This window comes from Arachis ipaensis, chromosome B2, assembly GCF_059453495.1.
Source record: "Arachis ipaensis isolate K30076 ecotype BB chromosome B2, ASM5945349v1, whole genome shotgun sequence".
NCBI lineage: Eukaryota > Viridiplantae > Streptophyta > Magnoliopsida > Fabales > Fabaceae > Arachis > Arachis ipaensis.
Genome location: NC_142437.1, coordinates 14,637,263 through 14,660,707, shown reverse-complemented (window position 1 = coordinate 14,660,707; position 23,445 = coordinate 14,637,263). Strand labels below are relative to the sequence as shown.

The window sequence follows — 23,445 nt, the reverse complement described above, 5'->3', positions numbered from 1 at the left end:
TTTAGCTTTCTTTCTGTTTTGGGGAGAAGTGGAGAAGGGAGAATGCATTCTCAACTTACCGTTTCCTTTTTTTAATTTCAAAAACGACGTCACTTTATGTAAACCTCCCAGGTCTCGGTTCGGTCCGATCGGTCAATTTCTGGCCAGTTCTACAGTCTTTTATTATTGTGGTTTTTCTATTTCAACCGAACTGCAAAGGCATCTAGTTTCCAGTCGAACTGCTTCGACCAGCCGGTCCAGTCCGATTTTTCAAAACCATGATCTTGATAGAGAGATAGAGAGAGAGAGAGAGAGAGAGAGAAAGAAAGAAAGAGAGGAAATTACACGTAAAAGAAGAAGCTGCAACACGGTCAACGGAAGATGTGATGCTGTCAGTGGAAGCTGTTGTAACATCCTCACTATCAGAAGTCACGCTTCCGGCTGCGCTACTCTGATAGCAAGGAGTATTACGACTACTTTACATACTAAATACTAAAATAGGAGCCTGTGACTCGATACTGTATCGCTGATTTCCTTGAAAACCGAAAATAAACACTTTATCTTAAGAAAAATACAAACAGGCATAGATTCATATACAAGTCTCCTTACATAATAACTCATAATATAATATACATATAAAACATACAATTCCTATCCCTCTTACAAACTTGTAATAACAAAGATGAGGGAACAAAATAATCTAATTAATACAACAACATATCAACCAAACGTAATATAACTCTTCTTAACGCTTCTTCATCCGATTCCTGAAAAGGTAAAGCTGTAGGGGGTGAGAACCTAACCACACGGTCTCACCACGCAGTTTCAAAGTTGTCATAAGAAGATATTCAATAAGAAAACTGTTTTCAGATTCTGTGATTATCATTGTCTTATAAATACTTCTAAAAGAATCCAATAGCTAATCGTTTAAAACCTTTTCAAAGAGGCAGTGTTTAACATTTTCCGAAATTCAAAGTCTTTCCTTTCTCGTAAGCAAATCTCAATCAGAAACCAACCACACAATCAAACAACACAGTCATTAATTCAGCACCAAGGTTTATTCTCAAATGTAGCACGCCAGGACAAACACAGGCAAGACAGACAAGGAAAGCACAAGTAGGTAGCAGTTACAGCAAATAATTCAAGTAGCAGTTAAGAACAGTTTAGCAATTAGGCAAACCAAAACAAGTTCAAACCCAAGCAAAGCATACAAATGCATATGATGCATGCCTGTCCTATGGCTAATGAAGCTCATCTGTCGGTTATCCAGCCAACCCGACAAGTCTGAATTGTACTTAGACTGTCCCCCGACGTGCATCCCCAAGAGTCTATGCATAGCTTTTTCTCAAATAATCAATATTACTCAATGGGGGTAACATTCCCGGGAATTTATATAGTGCCCGGTCACACACTTACATCGTAGGGTCAACAGAGTATCGAGTTTTCAACCTGGTACACGTGGTGGCAAGCCACGGCACTTAATCCAGGGAACCTCGTATCTCAGATATTTCAAATTCATAAGCCACATAAATAATTCATTCGTTATTCATCAATATCTAAGCAATTCTCAATATCATCATCATTCGTCAATCCATATCTCATTTTCCAAATTCATTCAAAAATCATATTTCAAATCAATCCTCATCATCCTTCTTTCCGTTTCGTTCACTAACAATTCTCAATCCAAAACATAACTTTATCTTTGATAAATGTAGTCTTAAATCGTATAATGCTCAAAATTAACCCTTTTAAAATAACTACTTCAAATGAAACTTCTAATTATATAAAATTTCGGCAGCATCTCCTCTAAAACTCGGATTTTGCCACCCTTTTCGGGTCCCATCCAAACATTTCTCAGACCTTTCCAAAACCTCAATCATTTTCCAAGATTCGGCTAGTTCCAATATCAAATAATTTTCAAAGCGAATCAGTGCCCACAATAAATCTCTTTTTAAAATCAAACCAGCTCAAATACTAAATCATTTATAAAGTCACTAACTCAAAATTAAACCATTTCCAAAGCCAATTCCTTTACATCATCAAAAATAGCTTCAAAACCAAGAAAAGCCATTTTTCATAATAATCAACTAAATAACATTTCAAACTAATTTCTTTTCAGCAATCACAAACTACTCAAGCAGTCAAGCAGTCAGTCATTCAGTCCAGCAAACAACCACATTTAGAAGACAATTATAATCACAGGCATATGTTCTCTCACATTAATATCTATTTATCACAACTCTGTAATATAAATTAGATTTTAAGAAAAATCCCTACCTCGACTCGTCGAAACCATAACTCAAAACGCACCAACGAAACCATTTCTCTTAACCCGAAACCAACAGCAACCACAGACTCAGTCCCTGATCACTTTTGCAGCACTCACAGCAACTTAAAAGCGACGTGTAACGCTCAAAACACGACCCTACGTTACCAGAACCTCGGAGTTTATAACCAAACATAACAGAATATTAATACGGGTTTCTAAAACATAAATACTTACCGAACTAAGAAAATGAAACAGCGGCGGTCACTGAACCGGCTTGGCGGCAGCTCCGGCAGCCACCTTGAATGGCAGCGGCGACCAGAACTTCGGCAACGGCGACTGAAACAAACATACAACGATGATTGAGCTCCCGGAAATTCAAAGGAAACGAAAACCAACTTAAAACCTTACCGACGGTAGATCTCGGTGGCGGCAGAGGTGTTCTCCGGTGGCAGAAGCGGCGGTAACCCCGATGGCGACGCTGACAACGACGGCTCCCTCCGATGACTACCTAACCACGGCGACAGCAAGGAAGCCATGGCAGCGGCGGCAACAAGCTCCTCTCCCGCGGGCTCCTTCTCTCTCCTGCGTTTGGCTCGGCGGCGACGGAGATCTCTCCTCCTTTTTCTACCCGCGACCAGCTTTGACGGTGACGGACCCAGAGGCGGCAACGACCATACGCGCAGCAGCAGCAGCCCGCGATGATGACAATGGCGGCGCAGCATGGTGGCGGCGCGATGAACAGTGGCGACAGCGTAGGTGACACGACGGAGGCAGTGCGAACAGCTCCTCCTCCCCTGGCGCTCTCCCTCTCTCACGGGTCTTCCTCTTCTCTTCCTCGGCGGCGCGATGACAGATCTGACGGCGGTGACGCGGTTAGACAAGTCCGGCGATGAAGCGGCTTAACGGCGTGGTCTCCCTCCAAGGCTCGGTGAGGACACGACGGTGGTGGCAGCGGCGACGCCCAGCAACGCCGGTGCGCCTCCTTCCCCTCTTCTCCTCTTGACTCTCTCCTCCGCGTCGGTGCTAACGAGCGATGGCAGCGAGCAGCCGGGCCACCAGCGCTAGCCGTCCCCCTTTCATCTCTTCTCTAACTCTGTTTCGTTTCTCCCTCTCTCCCTCAACGTTTCCTTTCTTTTTTTTTTCTTTCTTTCTTTTTCCCATTTCCCCTTTCTATTTTCCTTTCTTTCATTTCTTTCTCTCTTCTGTATTTTTTATTTTTTGTTCCCTGAAGCAGTTTAGGTATTAGGTTTGGGAAAGGGAAGGACGGTGGGGTAGGTTAGGATTAGGGTAGTTTAGGTAATTTTTATAAAATTAGGGGTATAGAGTATTAATTTAAAATCTAATTTAATCTATTAAAATTATTTTGAAAATGTTATTTGATTATTAATTTACTAATTAACTTTTAATCAAATATTTTAATTTAAATTTAAATATAATTAATTTTCTTTGTTTATAAAATTAAAATATTAAATTTTAGAATCTCAATTATTTAACTAAATCGTATGAAATTCTTATTCTTTTGCAACTGTTAAGCTGTATAATTTAAATATAGAAAATTATTCAATAACTATAAAATTAAATAAAATTTCTAATTTAATTGTCAAAACTTTATTTAATTACTTCTAGTAAAATAATTTCTAAAATAAAGTCTTTAATGAATAAATAAATTGAAATTAACTCATAATATTTTTTTGAAAATTATGGGTCTTACATCTGTGACAATAACAGGAGGACAACGGGTAAGTTCAAGCGTTGAAGAAGAAGAAGCTCTGATGCTCTGGTCTCTGGTCTCACCTTCTCACTGACTCACACGGAGAAGCCCTGCTAACGGCGGCAGGCGGGTTAATTCAGGCGTTGGAGTCTTGGGAAAGAAGTTCTACTCTTAATAATCTGTGCTCTCAACCTCTCACCATTTCACTCTAGAGGAAGATTAGGGATTTAGAGTGAAATCCTAAAACTAGTTTTTTTTTGTGACTATCCTAAAACTAGTTTAGAAATGTTCGGAAATTATTTTCTTTATGGATGCAGTGTTGGTGAATTGGCCGGATATTGGCCAAGGAGGAAAATTACCGGTGGGTGGAGCTCACCCTCAACACGCCGGGGGCGTGGTGGCTGAGCGGGAGAGCCAGGTGGCAGCACGCCGGGGGCGTGGTGAGTCACGACGCAAGGGGCGTGGTACGTCGAGGCCTGTGAGGCTTGGCAGAGCTGCGCGGAGTCCCAATGCGCCTGCTGCACCACGCGGGGGGCGTGCTGCATTCCTGCCTGCATGCAGGAGACAGCCCCCCACCCCGGGAACCAGCGCCAGTGATGCTCCATGTATATATGCATGCGTTGGGCTCTCTTCTTCTCCTCCCATTCATGGTAGTGTTTGAGCTGAAGCAAAAAATATAAGGGGGAAGGAGAGAAGGAAGTGGGTTAGTCTGTAGGTAGTATTAGTGAGGAGAGTATAGTAAGTAGTAGTGAATAGTGGTGAGTTAAGTTTATACGTGGAAAGAAAAAGAATATTAGTTTAAAGGATTAAAAAAAATGGTACGTAATTATCTGGCGCTTGAAGAACATATTATCAACTATTTGGATCATCCTATTTATGTAAGTAAACAAATTTTTTTTTTTGCTGTATTTAAATTATTTTATTTTTTATGTATTTTTTTTAAGCATGTATATTTTGTGTTGAGAATATTATTCTGTGTATTTTATAAATATTTTAAGAATATAACAATAATTTTTATAAAATAAACGTTAATAATAATAATAATAATAATAATAATAATAATAATAATAATAATAATAATATGTATAATTTGTACTAATTTTTGTTATTAAGAATATGTTGAAGAATAAAAAACATATTCTGATGTTGTAATAATATACGCAACGTCCGTAAGTAAATATTATAATAAATTAAATATGTAAAATGTATAAAAAATAATAGTATATTATATTATATTATACTATATCGTTATTAAAAAATTGAAAAATAATAGTATATTATATTATATTATACTATATCGTTATTATATTATATTATACTATATCGTTATTAAAAATAATAGTATATTATATTATATTATTAAATATTGTTATCGTATTATGTGAATGTTTATTATAATATTTATAAGGATTATTATTTAATTAATGTAACATATATCTTTGTTGATGCAGTCTAACAGGAATTTGTTGGTGCGTAAACTGGATCCACCACAGACGTGGAATCCAATGGTGGAGAATCACTTACGCGCTACGGGATTCTACCACGTCTCTAGAATTGGAGTCATAAGAGGATTTCACCCCATGTTAGCTGCTCTGGTTGAAAGGTGGAGGCCTGAAACCCACAGCTTTGTATGGCCGATCGGTGAGGTTACAGTGACATTAGAGGGTGTCGCTCATATATTCGGCCTACCCATTGATGGAGAGCCTGTCAGTGGATGGACAGATAGTAGTAGCGAGTTCGTTCAAAGTCAGGGCATAGCGATATTCGGTCGTGAGCCATTAGTCAGTCATAATGCGAAGTCCTATATAAAGTTGGGTTGGGTTCGACGTATTAGAGACGCAGAGCCGTTGGATACTGAGGAGTCCATCAGGAGATACGTCAGATGTCATATCTTCTGTTTGTTAGGGTCGACCCTATTTACGGACAAGTCGACCGCATATGCCCATGCGAAATATCTACCATTGCTTCGCGATTTCGAGCAGATCCATACTTATAGTTGGAGGTCAGCTTGTCTCGCTCATCTTTACAGAGCACTATGCCGTGCATCACGATATGATACAAAGGAGATGGATGGCCCTCTGAATCTGTTGTTTGTTTGGGCATGGGAGCGAATGCCGTGTCTTGCTCCCGTACCGAGACAAACCCTTCCACCCGCCGAGATACCAGTTGCTAGGAGGTAATAAGTCTTATTTTAGTCGTGTGTTATATTCATGATGCATGTTTGACATATGGTGTTTTATTTAAATTTTTTCAATTAATAATGTGTCAGGTGAAGTCATTCGGAACGGACCACAGCGTGGTTATCCAAGATCGTAGAGACATTCAGGCATGACATAGACTACATGCAAGAGGTAAATAGTTATATTTTAGCTGTTCCGTTTTTCAATCCATTATTGTTAGGGTTCTAATATGCCAATAATACTGTGGCAGTTTGAGTGGCGGCCGTATCACAGATTGATCGTTCCGGACGAGTTATATCCCCATCTTGAGGTGTGTGACATCGTTGCTCCGTTGTTGTCGTTCGAGTGTGTCGAATGGCACCCTGCGGACCGAGTGATGCGTCAGTATGGATATGCACAACCTCCTCCGCGGGCAGCAAGGGATATTCCAGTTGATCAGCATTGCGTCATTCTACGTGGAGTGCAGCAACATGACTGGACAGTTTTGCATGGGCCATGGATAGAGGAGTGGGCCAACAGGCGACACAGTCGATTGCGGGATCGGCACCCCTTCCGACCTGGGATTTTTTCCCGACGGTAGAGTATCGGGATTGGTACGTACGCTCCTATGGACATATGTTGAGATTGACGGCCTACATTCCTCATCATCCACAGCCACCTGCCCCACAGCATGCAGTGTTTGAGCCGATTCCTTATTATATACCACAGCCACCGGCCTACAGTCATGGTTGCCATCACTCTCAGGGCAGTCACCACTCTCAGCACAGCCACCACGCTCAGAGCAGCCACCATTCTCAGCACTCTCAGCACAGCCCCCACGCTCAGAGCAGCCACCATTCTCAGCACAGTGACCACTGTCAGTCCGGCCAGCATCATGATCCCATACTTACCATTCCTTCCGGTACAGATTGGTTTGACTTCTCTAGCGGCGGAGAGGCTGGTTTGGGTGGCTGGTCAGATTTTAGTGGTATCCCTTCACTGTCGGTGTCAGCTGATCCACATAGGGCATTAGTAGATATGGCTCATGGTTTGCAGGGTCGTACTTCCGACCGCACGTCAGGGAGTGCGTCATGTGATAGTGGTTTTATGCAGCGTCAGCGGGCATACACAGTTGTTGACACGTTCAACCCCGGATCATCCGCTCCAGCAGAGGTAGGCGGGTCGGCCGCTTCGACAGATGCAGGTGGGTCGGCCGCTCCTACAGAGGCAGGTGGTTCGGGAGCTCCGAGGGTGGATGACTTAGTTTGAGGTCACCCATATGACCTACGGACGGAGCGAAATCCACCTGATAGGTATACTCCATCGCGGTTCAGTCTGGGCATTATGGGTAAGGGACTGAGGTACTTTGGTGGAAAGAAGTGAGCTTCGGTTTAGGTTATCTAGATTTTATTTTCAGAGTTAAGTTAATGTAATTCGTGTTTAATGTTTGCTTTGTTAACTTATGTAACCTGTAGTTCCCTTTTTTGTATATTAACTTAAGGAAATCATTTAATGACAATATTAAGCAGACATTAAGATATCAATGGATAGAATTCATTTGAAAAATACAAACACGTCTGATTTCAAAAGCATCAACTGACGAAATGCAAATTAAAAAGTACAAACATGACCATACTAAACTATGAACCAGCACCACTCGGTCCAGCATGCTGCGGACACCTACTCCGACTATGACCCTGAGCACCACAGAGACGGCATATCCGAGGACCACGCATGTCACGTGAGTCCATTTCATTCAGGTATCGGGTTAGTTTGGGCCTGCCTTTAGACGTTCGCCTCAGTGCGGGATTAGCGACCAATGTGGGTCCCTCATAAGCAGGCCATGTCTCGGGATCTCCTAATGGTGTGAACTCAAACCTATATACCTTACGAACTTCCGTCATCTTGTACACATCATGCACATACAACTGCCAATCGAGCCGCTGGTTAGCACAGCAAGCAATAACATGGCGACATGGTATTCGTTCAACCTGAAAGTGCCCACAGTCACACGTCCGTCGCGCTAGATCAACAACTAACACCTTTCCAGTAGTCATTTCGCGCACCTCAAACACCTCATTTCGTCTATCAAAGCGGTGCACAACTATATTCCCAGCCTGTTGCATACTTGCTTCTATCCGCTGTTGCGCAAATGCGGAGTACATAAATCCAGCACGCTTCCGTTCGTGAGTCTCGGCACTCTTCCGCGTAAAGAGTTCATTTAACCTATAATATGTTGCTCGGACCAGCGCCAACACAGGTAGATTACGGGCACCCTTCAACACTGAGTTAATACACTCGACAAGGTTCGTTGTCATATGGCCCCATCGATGTCCCTCGTCGAATGCCAATACCCAATGTCTGAGTCCGATGGCATCGCACCACCTGGCATATGCCTCGCCTCGCTCTTCCAACCTCTTATAGTTGATATTGTACTCCTCCACCGTTCTTGAATACCCTATATTGACAACAAGCTTCTGCAAGTGAGGGACTTTGAATGCCCTTAAGAAGTTACTGCCGATGTGTCTTATACAAAACATCCACCATGCTCTTGGAGGTTGCCAGTCACCACCGGAACGATTAACTGCAGCCCGTATTGACTCATGCCGGTCTGAGATCATACCCACACCGTCTTTTCTAACAACATACGTTCGCAGATTCCTGAGGAAGAAGTGCCACGCATCAGCTGTCTCACCTTCCACCAAGGCAAAGGCGATAGGCACAATGTTTTGGTTCCCATCTTGTGCAACAGCGACTAGAAGTGTACCTTTGTATTTTCCGTATAGGTGTGTGCCGTCAACCTGAACTAGGGGCTTGCAATGCCTGAATGTCCTAATGCATGGATTGAAACTCCAAAATACACGATGAAGTATTTTTACACCTTGTGCCTCCTCATTCCCATTGTAGAGTGGTCGTGTTTCTATTTGGACAACTAAACCATGAATCTTCTGCACCATGACCGAGAGCCACCACGGCAATGCTTGGTAAGATTCCTCCCAATCACCGAAAACGTTGGCAACGGACTTCTGCTTTGCCAACCAAGCCTTTCGATAACTGATGGTATAGTTGAACTTTGACTGGACTTCCGCAATTATAGATTTCACCTTGATGGACGGGTCCGTCTCGACCAACGGCCTTATAACCTCAGCAACTGTATCTGAGTCCAACTTGGAATGATCTTGTGAAATCGTTCCGATGGTGCACGTGTGCCTACCGTTGTATCTGCGTATCTCCCAACAACCTTTTCTCCGTATCAAGCTGGCTCGGATAAGCCAGTCACATCCACGCCCGTACATCTTGCATTTTGCATAGAATGTCTGTGGCTCTGACTCATACACATCATAGTCAACTCCTCTAGATATAGTGAAACTTCTAATTGCTGCAACGACCGACTTCCTAGAACTGTATTCCATTCCAATTCGGAACTCTCCGTCCTCAGGATCAGCAATACCTACAGAAAGCCGAAATCATCGTTTATTGCATAGTCCAAGGTATAAAGTAACAAAAACTTCTTATTTAGTCAACACGTACCTCTGTTTGCATATTCCGGAAACTCGGGGGCATGCATGGCGTCGAGATCCAACTCACACATAAAAGGTGGAACGCCCATCGGTTGACTGCTCGAGGGATGAACCACTACATTCTCCACTGCTGCCTCAACTCCCACATCACCATCCTCATCTTCGTCGCCGGCTTCATAAGTGGCTTCGAAGTCCTCTTCGCTGTCACTATTCATTCCTTCGTACACTGCAGCTATATCATCATTTACATCTATATCATTTTGGACCGCTACTGCCTCTACAGCTTCAAACTCAACGTACAACTCAATCTGTGGGTGTCTCATATAAGTCTGCCGGTGAATTTGAAACATATTTTGCATACTCGCTTCATCCGTGATCGGAATGGTATCAAACTGTATTAGACCACCAAAAACCACAACTGGATTCCGGTACAGAATTCTGCTCACTCTCATTAACGTACCATTCTCCATGCTTTGACATAGGCCGTTCTGCAGCTCCATTAACGTCATCGTGCATGGAACCACAAACGAAAACGGATTTTGTGACACAAACCTCACTCCCTCATGAGTATTACGTATTATCTCACCATTACGATACACACCAAATTTGCGGTGTCCTCCATTACACCAACAACAGCATCAAAGAATCCTCACAACACACTCAAATCTCACTCACTCGGTATGGAAAACACTATCGAGCTCTACCTTATATAGAGCGGTGCACTTAACACGCCCCCACGTGGTGCACACTTGGACCAATCACTCTTCGCCACGTCAGCACGCCCCCCACGTGGTGCAGCTGTTGGCCAACCAAGTTCCGCCACGTCAGCACGCCCCCTGCGTGCTGCCTAGGTGGCTCAACCACAGCATGCCACCTAGCTTCCACGCCCCCCACGTGTTGTATGCACCACGTCCCCTGCGTGTTGTGCATTTCATCTGACACGTCCATCTCTGTGTAATACACACAGTTGCTCCATTTTTCCCCAATTCACCAAAATATTTTCCATATTTAAATTAATGAGCCAGAAATGTTATTTATATATTATTAATATTTATTAAATTTCGTATATCTATATTATATATGGATTATGCTATGTGTATACTAAAATTAACTACTAAAGTCAACCACCAGTATAAAATATATGTTGAAATAAAAATATATATTGAAAATAAATTAAACCACACATGTATTTATATACAAATACATTGATAGCTGATTTTGGTGTACAAATAACATTTTTTATTATATATTTTATAATATATACCCTAGGGCTAGGCCGATTATAGAGAAAAGGAGAAAGAAAGAAGGGATTTTTTGGCATGCCACAGGCCGGACGAACCCGACCCATATTGAAAATCCAACAACTAAGGTTTTGAAAATCAGACCAATTATCAAATTGTTTTAGTGATTAGTTTACTGGTCCAATCAGAATAATCGTTTTATAATAAAATAATAAATAAAATATAAATAAATATATTAAAATATAATCATAATCTAATATAAACCTTAAAATATCATCTAAATTTAAAGCACTACATCAATTAAAGTCTTATGATCTTATCAAAATATAAACTCAAAAATCAAATAATAAAAAAAATATCAAAATATGAAATGTCAACATAAAAGTTTATTATCAATCATTAAAATTTACAAAAACTTGCTATAAATTTACTGAGTTGGGATCATCTTCGCCTTCATTTCTACCATCTTAAGCATGCAGCATAAAAACTACTACTATATTGACCCTTACTACTACTACAACTATTATACTACTACTACTGTTTGATGATAAATTTCAAAAGATGCAGCAATAAAGATTATTACTACAGACCTCTGCTTTATATTGATCTTTCCTCCTCCTTCTCTTTCTTTTTTTTTTTTTTTCTTTTTTTAGAAATGAAAAATCATAGTAGATAAATTAATGATTGTTCTAATTCTAATCCATGGAAAAATGGATTTATGGTTTATCTCAATTCTCCTTAGTAAATCTGTAACATATTAAATTACCTCAATAATAAATTAGGCTTTATTGTAACTAGAGCGATTTAATGATCGGTCCGGTTTTTATAACCTTAAGTATTGGATTTTCGATGTGGGTTTGGTTTTTCGGCCCGTATCATGCCAAAAAATCCCTTCTTTTTCTTTTTCTCTACATAGGGGTGTACATGACTCGACCCGACCTAAAGATTTGGTCCGAATCCGAACACTTTAGGACTAATTTGGTGTGATTTCATTAGATTTAGGGTTGAATAAAAATCTCAAAAATAGACCCGGTTATTATTTAAGGGTACTGGCACTACATATGTACAATTTTCCAAACAGCATACCAGCAAACTATTCATTAGTACTTTCCTGATTCTCGCGCAAGAATCTAGCCACAATGGTTTCAACATCCTCCAATGCAACCCCAACGAAAAGAGGGTTAGCTGGAACCTTAACTGAATCATTGAACCCCTCAGCTATTTTATCCGCAGTAGAGTTCTGTATCCTCACATTAGGTGCACTCTTGCACTTCCCCATGCACTTGCATCCAACAATAGCAGCAGCAGCACCTCCTTCAGCACCAACCACTCTCTCAAATTCTTGCAACAATGCAATAGATCCTGATTTCTTGCACTTGTTTCCCATGCATACCTCAATCCTCTTCTGAGGAATAGATTCAGTGATAATAACCGCAGTACTCTCATTCTTAAGGCTACCATTAATGCTTCCAACTGATATGTCATTGTTTCTAGAGAATAATTCCATGGCCTTATGATGATGGTCATTAGCACTAACATCCTCAGGCAACAAGAGAGGTGTATATATCATGGTTTCTGCCTTTGGTGGGGAATTGGCAACGGCAACACCAACCTTCATGTTCTTCTTCATGCCAACCACCTCATTGTCACATTCACTCTCACTTGATTCAGATTCAGATGATGACGATGACGATTCGCAATCAGGGTTGGTGTTCATCTTAGAGGCTTTGAGTTTTGCCTCCTTCTCTTGCTTCCTTTTTCTCTTCAATTCCTTTTCCTCTGCCCTTACTTGCTCTAGCTGCTTCATCAAAACCTCAGTAGCATCCTGTGTAAAAACAAAACAACAATAATTAAATTTGCCATTGAATAAAAACCTGAGACTCTGTTAATCACTTAAAGGCCAACAACAATAACATGCAGTTAACAAAGAATACTAATAATAATATTAAAAAAATATTTGTTTGTAAAGCATAGCCATGGAAAAAATTCAAGAACTCTTATGATTATTTTTTGTATTTTTTTTGTAAATGAGATTGAATGGCAGAATTGATAAAATATCAATTAATTTTTTAATTTATCAAGTGAGAGCAAAAAGCTACAATTTACAATTTATTACTTCTGAACGGCAGTTCAAATCCAGAATCATCTTTGGGAAAAAATTAGCCAAACAAAATTGCAGCTTTTAAGAAGATTGAACGAGCTCCTTGTGCTTTCAACATGTTTACCAAACACACCCAAATTCACTAAATAATCAATGGTATTGCATATTCAAATGCATTATTCTAAACCTGTTAAATTTTATTTCAACTCTATGCAAGTAAATTTCAGTCCAAACATAAAGCAACAATATGTAAAAATAATTAAGTTACCGAAGTTAGGTTTCCTTAAAGATCATCGAAAAGGACACGTTTCTTCAGCATCTTGAGTTTCTTCTTGGTGCTCAACACAGCGGTTCCCTTCTCATTCTTCTTCTTCTCGTCCCCGTAATACCGGAGATGCCCCGAATCACTGAACCCGCAGCAACAACGCACCACCGCCTTTTTCCACACCGGCACCGAAACGCAACCACCACCACCACCACGACGGGAACTCACGTGCATGGAAAAGGAAGGGCACGTGATATTCCTTAGAACAGTGCCGGAAACCTCCATCGTTGACAGTGAGAATTAATTAGGAATCGAATTCTCCTTTTCTCTCTTCTGTGGTTTTGACTCTCTTCTTTTTGTTTTTTTTTTTTTGAATCAAAGGGAGCTCAACACAATAGAGTGGAGCAGATAACAAAGCTATAGTAAGAATAAAACAAGATAACATACAACTCCTAGACACTGTGACCCGGCCATCAACACCCAAAGGGCTTAGCACCACTCCATTCTTCGTAGAACGTAAACGATCTGTTAATAATGTCCTCTACTCTTGAACTCTTATTTCGGAAGAGCCTGTCATTCCTTTCTAGCCAAATTGTCCAGATAACAGCAAAGAATCCAGTGAACCATCTCTTCTTATCTACCTTCCTTCCTGTAAAGCTCGTCCAACTCTCAAAATGTTCCTTCAAAGTACCCGGAAAGCTCCACCTTTGTTGAAAGGCCATTAGCCAAGCACACCACACCTGCCATGTAATCTCACAACTAAGAAACAGATGATACGCGGTTTCCACAGGCTTACCACAGAGAAGACACCTATTGTCCTGCTGGTCAATAACTCGTAATCTGCACAGTCGATCCTTTGTGTTGACCCTTCCGACTAACGCAAACCAAGAAAGGAGTTCAACCTCGGGGGGACAAATCCTTTCCAAACAGCACTAGTGAAGCTATAGCTGGTAACCTCCTCCGGTAGGACTTCCTCCTGCATCACTCGCACAAAGAATTTTGTTGAGTAGTCACCTGTTTTATCAAATTTCCATACCACACTATCTTCCCTCCCATTTGTAAGCTTGAATGACTGTAAGATCTCATGAAGCTGGTGTACTAAGTCCAACTCCCACTGGAACAACTCTCTCCTCCACTGAAAACTCCAAATCTACACTAGCCCATCCCAAAAGCCACAGTCTGCTATCACAGTCTGCTATCTCTCTTCTTTTTGTTTGAAGCTGCTATGAAGAAATTGATTTCTATTTGTGATGTCGTGGCAATTCATTATTCGTTTTTGGGGACGTGGCATGGATTTTTGTGTTGCGCGTGCTGGCATGTGTTAATTTCGATATGGCTTTCAACTACCATATGGATAAATTTGAAATCTGCTGTTGGTTACCGCGAGTATGCATCCTGAGCTAATTATGGATGACAGGTTGAGACACGTGGATCCACGTGTTCAAATTTAATGACCTGTAACCATTTGAAAGTACACGTTTGGAAACGGTACGTTTTAAGAGGCAAATATTTGACTCTTTTAGATTTTACTTTTAATTTGTTATTAGTGCTATTTTAAATTTTAAATTTACAAGATTTTTAGGATAAGTAATCCTTAAAATGTATAACGTTCAGGTGATAAGAATAAGATACGCTATTATTCTTACATAAAAAATTAAATATATTTCATATACACAAAAAAAATAATTACTAATATATAAAAAAACTATCTGACTTTTCATTCAAAAATTGCTATTGCAAATAGTTTTAATTATTAATCTAATTATATTATATTTAGTATTTTACTATTTTTTATAAAAAGAAATAGATTATTATTATCCTTTTTCTTTTGTTTTTCACTTTGTAGTTTGTACAGAGCATGCTTAGTAAACGTTTCAAAATGTTCTTTACAGGCACTACATATTGAACATCACTGCTATAAACTAAGTAAACACTTTTCCTCTTAATTATTTATTGTTATTACAGCAATAAACACAAGTACATTGTACATACACCAAACAAATTCACTGTTGGAAATTTAATAACACTGAACTATTAATATCCTATTCCTATATTGTAACATGTTGATCTTGGAAGCTGCTAGTTTGTAACCATTTTGATAGCATATTAGCCATTCCCTCTTCATAAAGATCAACCTCATCTCATGCATGATTGTGATGTGAATATGGTGGTGTTTCTCCATTTTTGTTATCTCTTCTATTTTGGGACCATTGGAGGGAGATAGATAAGGAGGAAAACAAAAAAGAATAATAGTAATGAATGTTAGTATTCCAGCTTTTGGTGGTGACAACCAAGAGTCCAAAAGAGCATAGTAGAAGAAAATCAATGGCTTTTCATGATGATTGCCATTGGTATGCCAGCCAAAGGTTCTCGAGACCCTGCTGCAAGGTGTCCCGGCACGCGTTGCCTTATCTCTTCGAAAGCGCAGTGTTTCCGAGTCTAGGCCTCCAGCAAACTACAACAATCAAGATGTCAAAAAATTTAGTTCGACAGTGCATAGACTCGATTTCGTGACCTAAACTTGTAAGTTTGTAAAAGTATGAGTTAACTCGAGAATTTGATACCCGTAGAGATGTCAAATGTTACCTGATAATCTCTGTATTCAAAATGAACCCCCTGAAGCAGAAGAGAATCTTGGCTAGATTCTCTGTCTGTGTTCCAGTTGGATTCGAGCTCCATTGTCACTCTTTTCATGTACATCTTGGCTAGAGTCATGGAAGCCTGCTTTATCTGCATGGATTGTGTATTTATTTCATCAAGTTTTATAATTGCAGCTTTGAAGTTTACTATATGAGTGTGAAATTTGTGAATACACTTTACTATTACTAATCTACAAAGTTAACAATTGAAGGAACAATATCTTCCAAGAGAAGAAATGATATATCTCTAGGAAAATACATGTGATTTGAGAATCGAAACGTGTGCATATAATGTGTAAAAACAAACAGATCAGTGAATCAACTACTAGATCAAGTTCTATGTCGATAAATTTCGGATAATCACCAACTATAATTATTCCACTACTACCAGAGTAATGATAACTGTAAAGCAAACCATTTACCATATTTCAATCTTTGTTCTCACTTCAGATTAAAAATATGTGAATAAGAAATTTACCTTGCTAATTATCCCCGAATCGAGCATCCAAGCGGTTGGAATGTGTAGGCTTGGTACGAACGCATGACAGAATTTCGCAGCTTGATTAGCCTTTGTATGCTCAGTTCAGACCTATCACAATGAGATGAAATAAGGCATAAGAAGATTATTAAATAGGAATACTATTATCTTGACATAAATCTTACTTGTCTAAGAGGCTGGCCATTTTTTCCAAAGCAGCTCCACATGGAATGTCGGGGTCATCCATGTAGGAGGAAATCTCCTGTTCTAATAGCTTAAGCTCCTGATACTCAACCGCAGCCTCTTGCATCGCATCGGCTTTCTTCTCAGACCACTTGAAATGTTTCAAGACAGCACGCTCATCCACCTGTAGAATACATAAGACAAAGCCAGGAAGAAGCAAAGTAGAAAATTCTATCCATTTTCAAATATTATAATCCTTGATTTCCAAGTCAGAAATCACAAGACTCTAAACTGTTGCACCAAGGCTCACCCTCTCAGAAATTCTCAGAAAATCTATTAAAACAATGGTTTTACATATAGTAATTATAATAACTTAAAAATGATTAATGAAGTAACATATAAAGAGCCATTGGCCCACCAGATCAATAATTTTCTGAGAAATGTACCAATGAGGATAGTTCACCAACAAGCCCATCAACAAACTTTAAGACTTCTTCAATGTCCATGTAGGCAGCATCTATTCATATTCATATGGAACAAAAATGAGATTATATATATATGTTTAATTAAAATATATAATCTCATTTTTATTCCACCATATGAATTGAAAGTTGAAACCATTGAAATAAAGAAACTATTTCAGATAGTGATTGATGACTCTTAAGACATGGATTAACCACCCTTTATATCATAAAGAGAAAAACAAGATAAGTAACAACGAATTATGACACATTCCATGCTTTGAGGTAAAACACATCAAAAGAAAACAAATCAATCAAAGCTTCTCATACCTTGCCACTGGTACCAACAGCTACTACCATCTTAGCTTCAGCAGCAGCAAGATCCTCACTGAGCTTCTTGTTCTTGGATTCAAGCTCCACATTCAAACCCTTTATCCAACTCGGCCTTGAAGACTACCACCTCAGACTTCAAATTTTGACAAAATATAAATATAAACCAGAATAGAACCACCAGTTTATTTTACCATATGAAACTAAGCATTATGTTCATTTTGCATTACATATGATAGTTCCAAGATGATGTAGAGATGTACCTGCCCCAAATTAACCAGTTTGAATTGCACCACATCCCTAAGATGTAAAAATATAGAAGATCGTCAATGCAAAATAAATGTTAAGTCAACACTATACCAAGCAACGACAGACTGCAGAACTGACAGCACCTACCATATGATGTCATCAACCGTATTATTTGCCAGCAAGTAGTATATATTTACTGAAGTGACCTGGAAACAAGAAATAATTAGTCAAAGAACCATAACAGTGCATGTTGCCTTTGCTAAAAAAAGTAAGACCTCATGAGATATTATCTGTTTTCTTATTGTCATGCAACTAGTAACAGCTCTCTCCTTTCTACTTCATGAGAGTGAGAATACTAGCCAATTCTATGAGCTCGATCTTCGGCCAGAATTAGGTCACCTGGAGTCCAGGACAGTCAAAGATAATTGTGCTTGCAGCAGTTAAAGTTAATCCAACTCCTCCAGCTTTAATGGATAACTGAATGATAACATGTCACATCAAATCATTATCTCAAGCAAAATATTAACCAATACAACAGAAAAAATTCTTATAATGGAAACACGAGGAAGAAATGCGCAACAGAGAATACCATATCACAGCAGCCTTGGTAGAATCCTTTTTCTGGAAATCTGTAACCAATTGTTCCCTTGATGCAGCAGGTGTACCTCCATCAATCCGTGTTAATTTGGATAAATTTGATGAGAGCTAAAATTTAGATAGTTTATAGTTTTTATGTTTTATGTCTTTTATTTTGTGGGTACCTATGACTTTTTGAGTTAATGATTTGAACTTAATGTTATGTTTATTTGCTAAATTTGCTACTATATTTGCTACATTAATTGGATACTTAATGACTAAAAAGTTGCTTATATAGATAGATTTTTTAGTTTATTATATTAGCAATTTTCGTGCAAGTTTTTTTTGTACATATGTTTATTTTTTTAGGTAATCCGCCGCCATTTCCACCATTTTCCGCTATAACTTTATGGCGGATTTTTCTGGCTCACCGTGATGAGCCGCCATTCACAATCAAAAACTACACAATCAAAAACTAGCACTGCTTATGAATGCGCCTCTGCATATCTTGGATTCCAATTTGCATATTGTAATTACCATGTAATTGGAATGACTGATTTTTGTTAGACATGTGATTAAGAATGATATTTAGTTAAATTCTTTTGTTGCAAAGAATCATCAGAGTTGAATTTGTTACTGATTATCATCACTAAACTTTGAATTTGTTGCTGTCTTGTTCACCAATTTACTGATTACCATGTAATTTGATTTTTATTAATATATTATGATCAGTCAACTAAGATCAATGATCAATAACAAAACTGAACCATAAATATCAGCTAAGGACACAATCACCATTTGGTATGCAACATTAACCAATGGAAGAAAAGTTAAATTATGGGAGGTTTTCAAAGGCTGAAGCTAAACAAGTTCAAAGACATATGTTTCAAAAATTCCTTGACATTGCCGTTAGAATTTTTTTACGAGGATTAATTTATTTTGACGTAAATGATGAGGACAAAGAAACAACGGTCTTCATGTACAAGAGAATTACAACATGGACTTAGAAGACATTTGGACTGAAGATTTGAGTAAATTCAAGATGTATGTAAAACAATTTTTAAAAGGTAGTCAACATTATATAAACAAAAAGATATGAACCATGGGAGAATAGTCTTGGACCAAAGATATAATTTTGTGATATCTAAAAATAGAGCCCTTATTACAAGAGTAGAGGAAAGATATTTTTCTAATGCAATGCACAAAAATTAAATTATTATTGATAAGATGAATAGTCTACGTGAGATTTTATTATCTTCATAGAATCTCAATCCACCTCCAACCGAACTTGACATATTCTTCAAGTTTTTACCCAAGTAAGTTAATTTATTTTTTTAATTAGTATATTATTTTATTTGAATTTTGTATATATTTTATAAATAATATTTATTACTATTATTTCAGAACTGAATTATGGAGAATGATATTTTATCATTCCTATCTTTTAAGTTATCAAGAAAAATCATATTATTTTGTTTGTTTAGTTCACATATATCTGAATGATCACTTGAGGCGGCGGATTAACAAAAATACAATTGCTTGATGTCAATAGACATTAGAAAAGAATTTTTCGCCTTCATATATATGTCAAATTGTTCAGCAAAAGTGATAAATCCAGAAATGATCAAAATTTTAACTAGTGAAAATCAGAATAAGTTCACCAGTCAAATTTTTTATCATTTCCAGATCTATCATTGACCAATTTGTCAGCTATATATGATGGCGAAAAAATTCTTTTCTAATTTCTATTGACATCAAGAATCTTATTATTCTTGTTAATCCGACTCAAACGATCATTCGGTATTTGTGGAACTAAATAAAATAATATGATTTCTGTTGATAACTTAAAAGATAAGAATAACAAAATATCATTTTTCATGATTCAACCCTGAAATAATAGTAATAAATATTATCTATAAAATATATACACATTCAAATAAAATAATATATCAATTAAAAAAACAGATTAACTTACTCTGGTAAAAACTTTAAAAATATGTCAAGTTCCGTTGAAAGTGGACCGAAATTTTATAAAGATAATAAAATTTCACATAGAATATTTATCTCATAAATAATAATTTTATCTTTGTGCACTGCATTAAAAAAGTATCCTCCCTCTATTCCTATAATAAGAGCTCTGTTTTCAGATATCACAAAATTGTATCTTTGGTCTAAGTCTATTTCACTATGACACGTCTTTCTGTTAATATAATGTTGAACGTCCTTTTCAAAATTATTTTATATATATCTTGAATTTGTTCCAATCATCAGCCTAAATGCCTTCTAAGTTCATGTTGTAATTCTCGTACATGAAGACCGTTATTTCCTTTTTCTCCATCATTCCCGTCAATTCTCGTAAAAAAATTCTGACAACAATGTCAAAATTTTTGAAATATTTTGTCTTTGAACTTGTTCGCCTTTGAAACTTCCCATAATTTAACTCTCTTCCATTAGTCAATGTCACATTTGAAATGGTGATTGTGTCCTTAGCTATTTTTTTTATTCAATTTTGTTACTAATTAATTGATATTTGATCCTAGCATAATTAAATAAAAATATAAAATTATAAAAATAAAATTAAAATTAAAAGTTAATATACATGTCTTTATAAACATATTAATAAAAATCAAGTATCAAATCTTAAACATAACTAATGATGAAAAAAGAGATAGTAAATTAGTCACTATTACAAAATACTTTCTCAATTTAAATGAACAAGACAGCAAACAAAGTTTAGTGATGATAATCAGTAACAATTCAACTTTGATGATTTTTAGCAACAAAAAAATTTAACTAAATATCATTCTTAGTCACATGCCTAACAAGATTCTGTCATTCCAATTACATAGTAGCTACAATATGGCAATTGGTGAAGGAAATGAAACAAACAAGAGCAATGTTCAATTAAAGTGCACATAGCATGTTCAAACACCAAAAAGCTTTTACAACCAATACCACAAGGTTAATGTCAGAAAATAAAATTTTGCGCCTAATATAACCCAAAACCAATTAAACAAACAAAGTTAATATAATGGGGTTACATAGGATCAATTCCTTAATCTTGTGTTATTGGGCAAAAGACCTTAAACATTCAAAAAGTGTCAAAAATTTTGGTCAATAAGCATAGTACATTCACATCAATGCAAATAGTCATAACAAGTAGAAAACAAGCATTGAGCTCAGGGAATTGACCAAAATTTTTAATCAAAAACTCGAGGTAATTTGGTAAACACTAGGCATGCATACGTATTAAACATGTAAAATCAATACACCAAGTATCAATTTCGAACCTAATTCGAAAGAATGCCATTCAACTAAAATTTCAACAACTTCTCACAAAACAAGCATTCTTTGAACCTCAATTCATACAAGTTTACTAAGAATGATACAAAAAATCAGCAGTATACTATCAATTTCAGCACAATCAATAATCAGTTAATAACTAACCAAACAGTTAACCAAACACTTCCAGCAGTCTTACACAACTAATAACCTTAAACCTAACAGCAGCATACCACAACTAATAATCCTAATCCATTCAAACATAAATATAAATCTAAGTTCTACTAACTAACTAAAATCAAACTCAACAGATTAAAATTACTAACAGAAATTAACTAACAAAACAACACATCACTATATATAAAAATCACAAAACACAAAACAGAAACACAGCAAAACAGCCATAGCTAATCAATAATCAATTAGTCAATCAATCTAAACACAATTAAGTCATCAACACCGTCACAATCTAAGCACATTGAGTCACAAAACACAAAACAAAAGACAGCAGCACAATTTTAATGAAGATTAACAAGGTTAATCAGTGAACTAAATCAACTGAATCAAAACAATTTTTACAAAGATTAACCTGCCAAATAAATCAACTAATCATTCAAAGATTCAATCCAAAACAGAGATCGAAAATTAAAAATACAGCTAGATTCAAATTTCAATCTGAGTGGCATTAACAGAATCCCAAAAAGATTCAATGTTCTGAGTAAAGATAGATGAACAGAGATCGAAAATTAAAAAAAAATGAAACCATTACCTTTGTTCTGAGCAATCGAAGCAGAGAGGCAGAACCACGACGGAGACGGAGACCGAGACCAGGCGACAAGCAGGACGACGGACGGCGAAGAAGTGCGGCTGAGCAAACGAGGAACAAGCACTAGCAGTGAGCACTGACCTTCGAAGGACGACTGTGAGCAGACGACATCGACGGTAGAGAACGAGACTGAGAGCCAACAGGGGTTGTTCTTGGAGAACCCGACAGAACGAAGAGAGAAGGCCCTGACTTCGACGGACGGCGGCGGTGAGGCTAGGGTTTCCGTTTTTGTTTGGGGAGAAGGAAGGAGATTAACAAAAAAACCGAAGAAAGGGCTCTAGGGTTGCAAGGAGAGGCTTCAGTGCTTCACACGTGCCCCTGTCTGCGACGGACAGCGGCGGTGAGGCTAGGGTTTCCATTTCGTTGGAGAGGAGGAAGGAGATGGGAGGATTGAAGAAAGGGTTAGGCTTGTGGGCCCTAGTTTCCTCCTTGTTCTCCTTCCTGTCCTTAAGCCACCTTCCTACCGTCTTGCCACCACCACCACCTGCTGCCACGGCGGCGCCACCGGTGGCGGAAGCCCTGTATTGACTACTCAGGCTGGTGACGTTGTTGTTGCTATTATGGCTGTTGTTGGAGCGGCTACACTGCATATATGATGTTAATAAAGATTAGGTTTTATGTCTTCCTTCCGCGAGTCACAATGTACTTTTCTTCTTTTCTTTTTCTACTATGAATTAATGAGAGATTGATTTCTATTATGATAACTTAAGCTTAGATGTCCCATTCAAAATAATAATAAAAAACCTTTACACTAGATGTGTTTTTGTTTCACTCTGCTGTTGTTTAATTGTGAGGAATTTTTATTATTTAGTTTTCTTTAAAATGTGCAATTGTTGCTATGGGAGACTATGTTTGGTTGGAAGGAAAAAAATAGAGAGGATGGAAATAGAGAGAAAAAAAAAAGGAAAGGAAAGAAATTAGGTGGATTTTTATTTTCTTTAGATGTGTTTGGATGTAAGGAAAATAAGAAAAAAAGAAATGTTATAAAAAGATAATTTTACCCTTATATTATTAAATATATTAAAAAAGTGAGGAGTAGTATTAGAAGTAGAGAGTTTTCTCTCTATTTTTTTTCCAATGTTAGAGAGAAAAAAAATTGGTGGGCCACATCAGTTTTTTTCCAACTATTTTCTTTCCTCTCTAATTTTCCTCCTCAACCAAACAATGAAAAATAA

General features: G+C 37.8%; 1 protein-coding gene and 2 pseudogenes across 3 annotated transcripts; all 3 read right to left on the bottom strand.

Moving 5' to 3' along the window:
- Window positions 1-6,210: 6,210 nt before the first annotated feature.
- LOC107626819 (uncharacterized) lies at window positions 6,211-10,587 on the bottom strand. Its single transcript, XM_016329716.2, has 3 exons — window positions 10,389-10,587; window positions 9,650-10,255; window positions 6,211-9,569 (listed from the first exon to the last, which is right to left on the bottom strand). Exons 1-3 carry the CDS (start codon window positions 10,585-10,587, stop codon window positions 7,759-7,761), a joined length of 2,616 nt encoding a protein of 871 aa, XP_016185202.2. The 3' UTR covers window positions 6,211-7,758.
- A 1,342-nt stretch (window positions 10,588-11,929) lies between these two features.
- On the bottom strand, window positions 11,930-14,407 carry LOC107628175 (diacylglycerol O-acyltransferase 3-1 pseudogene; annotated as a pseudogene). Its single transcript, XR_015905261.1, has 2 exons — window positions 13,250-14,407; window positions 11,930-12,705 (listed from the first exon to the last, which is right to left on the bottom strand). The product of XR_015905261.1 is annotated as a diacylglycerol O-acyltransferase 3-1 pseudogene (transcript).
- A 739-nt stretch (window positions 14,408-15,146) lies between these two features.
- Window positions 15,147-22,948, bottom strand: LOC107624889 (INCREASED PETAL GROWTH ANISOTROPY 1-like protein 2; annotated as a pseudogene). The gene is made up of 7 exons (XR_015905336.1): window positions 17,734-22,948; window positions 17,601-17,637; window positions 17,338-17,473; window positions 16,549-16,730; window positions 16,364-16,474; window positions 15,833-15,976; window positions 15,147-15,701 (listed from the first exon to the last, which is right to left on the bottom strand). The product of XR_015905336.1 is annotated as an INCREASED PETAL GROWTH ANISOTROPY 1-like protein 2 (transcript).
- Window positions 22,949-23,445: the final 497 nt, after the last annotated feature.

What these genes read in the sequence shown, in the direction of transcription:
- LOC107626819 (XM_016329716.2), bottom strand. Translation starts at nt 10,587, where the DNA reads ATGGACGTGTCAGATGAAATGCACAACACGCAGGGGACGTGGTGCATA. An exon ending in GCGAAGAGTGATTGGTCCAA is followed by an intron (nt 10,256 to 10,388) that starts GTGTGCACCACG and finishes GGTGTAATGGAG; the next exon opens with GACACCGCAAATTTGGTGTG. An exon ending in TCCGGAATATGCAAACAGAG is followed by an intron (nt 9,570 to 9,649) that starts GTACGTGTTGAC and finishes GGCTTTCTGTAG; the next exon opens with GTATTGCTGATCCTGAGGAC.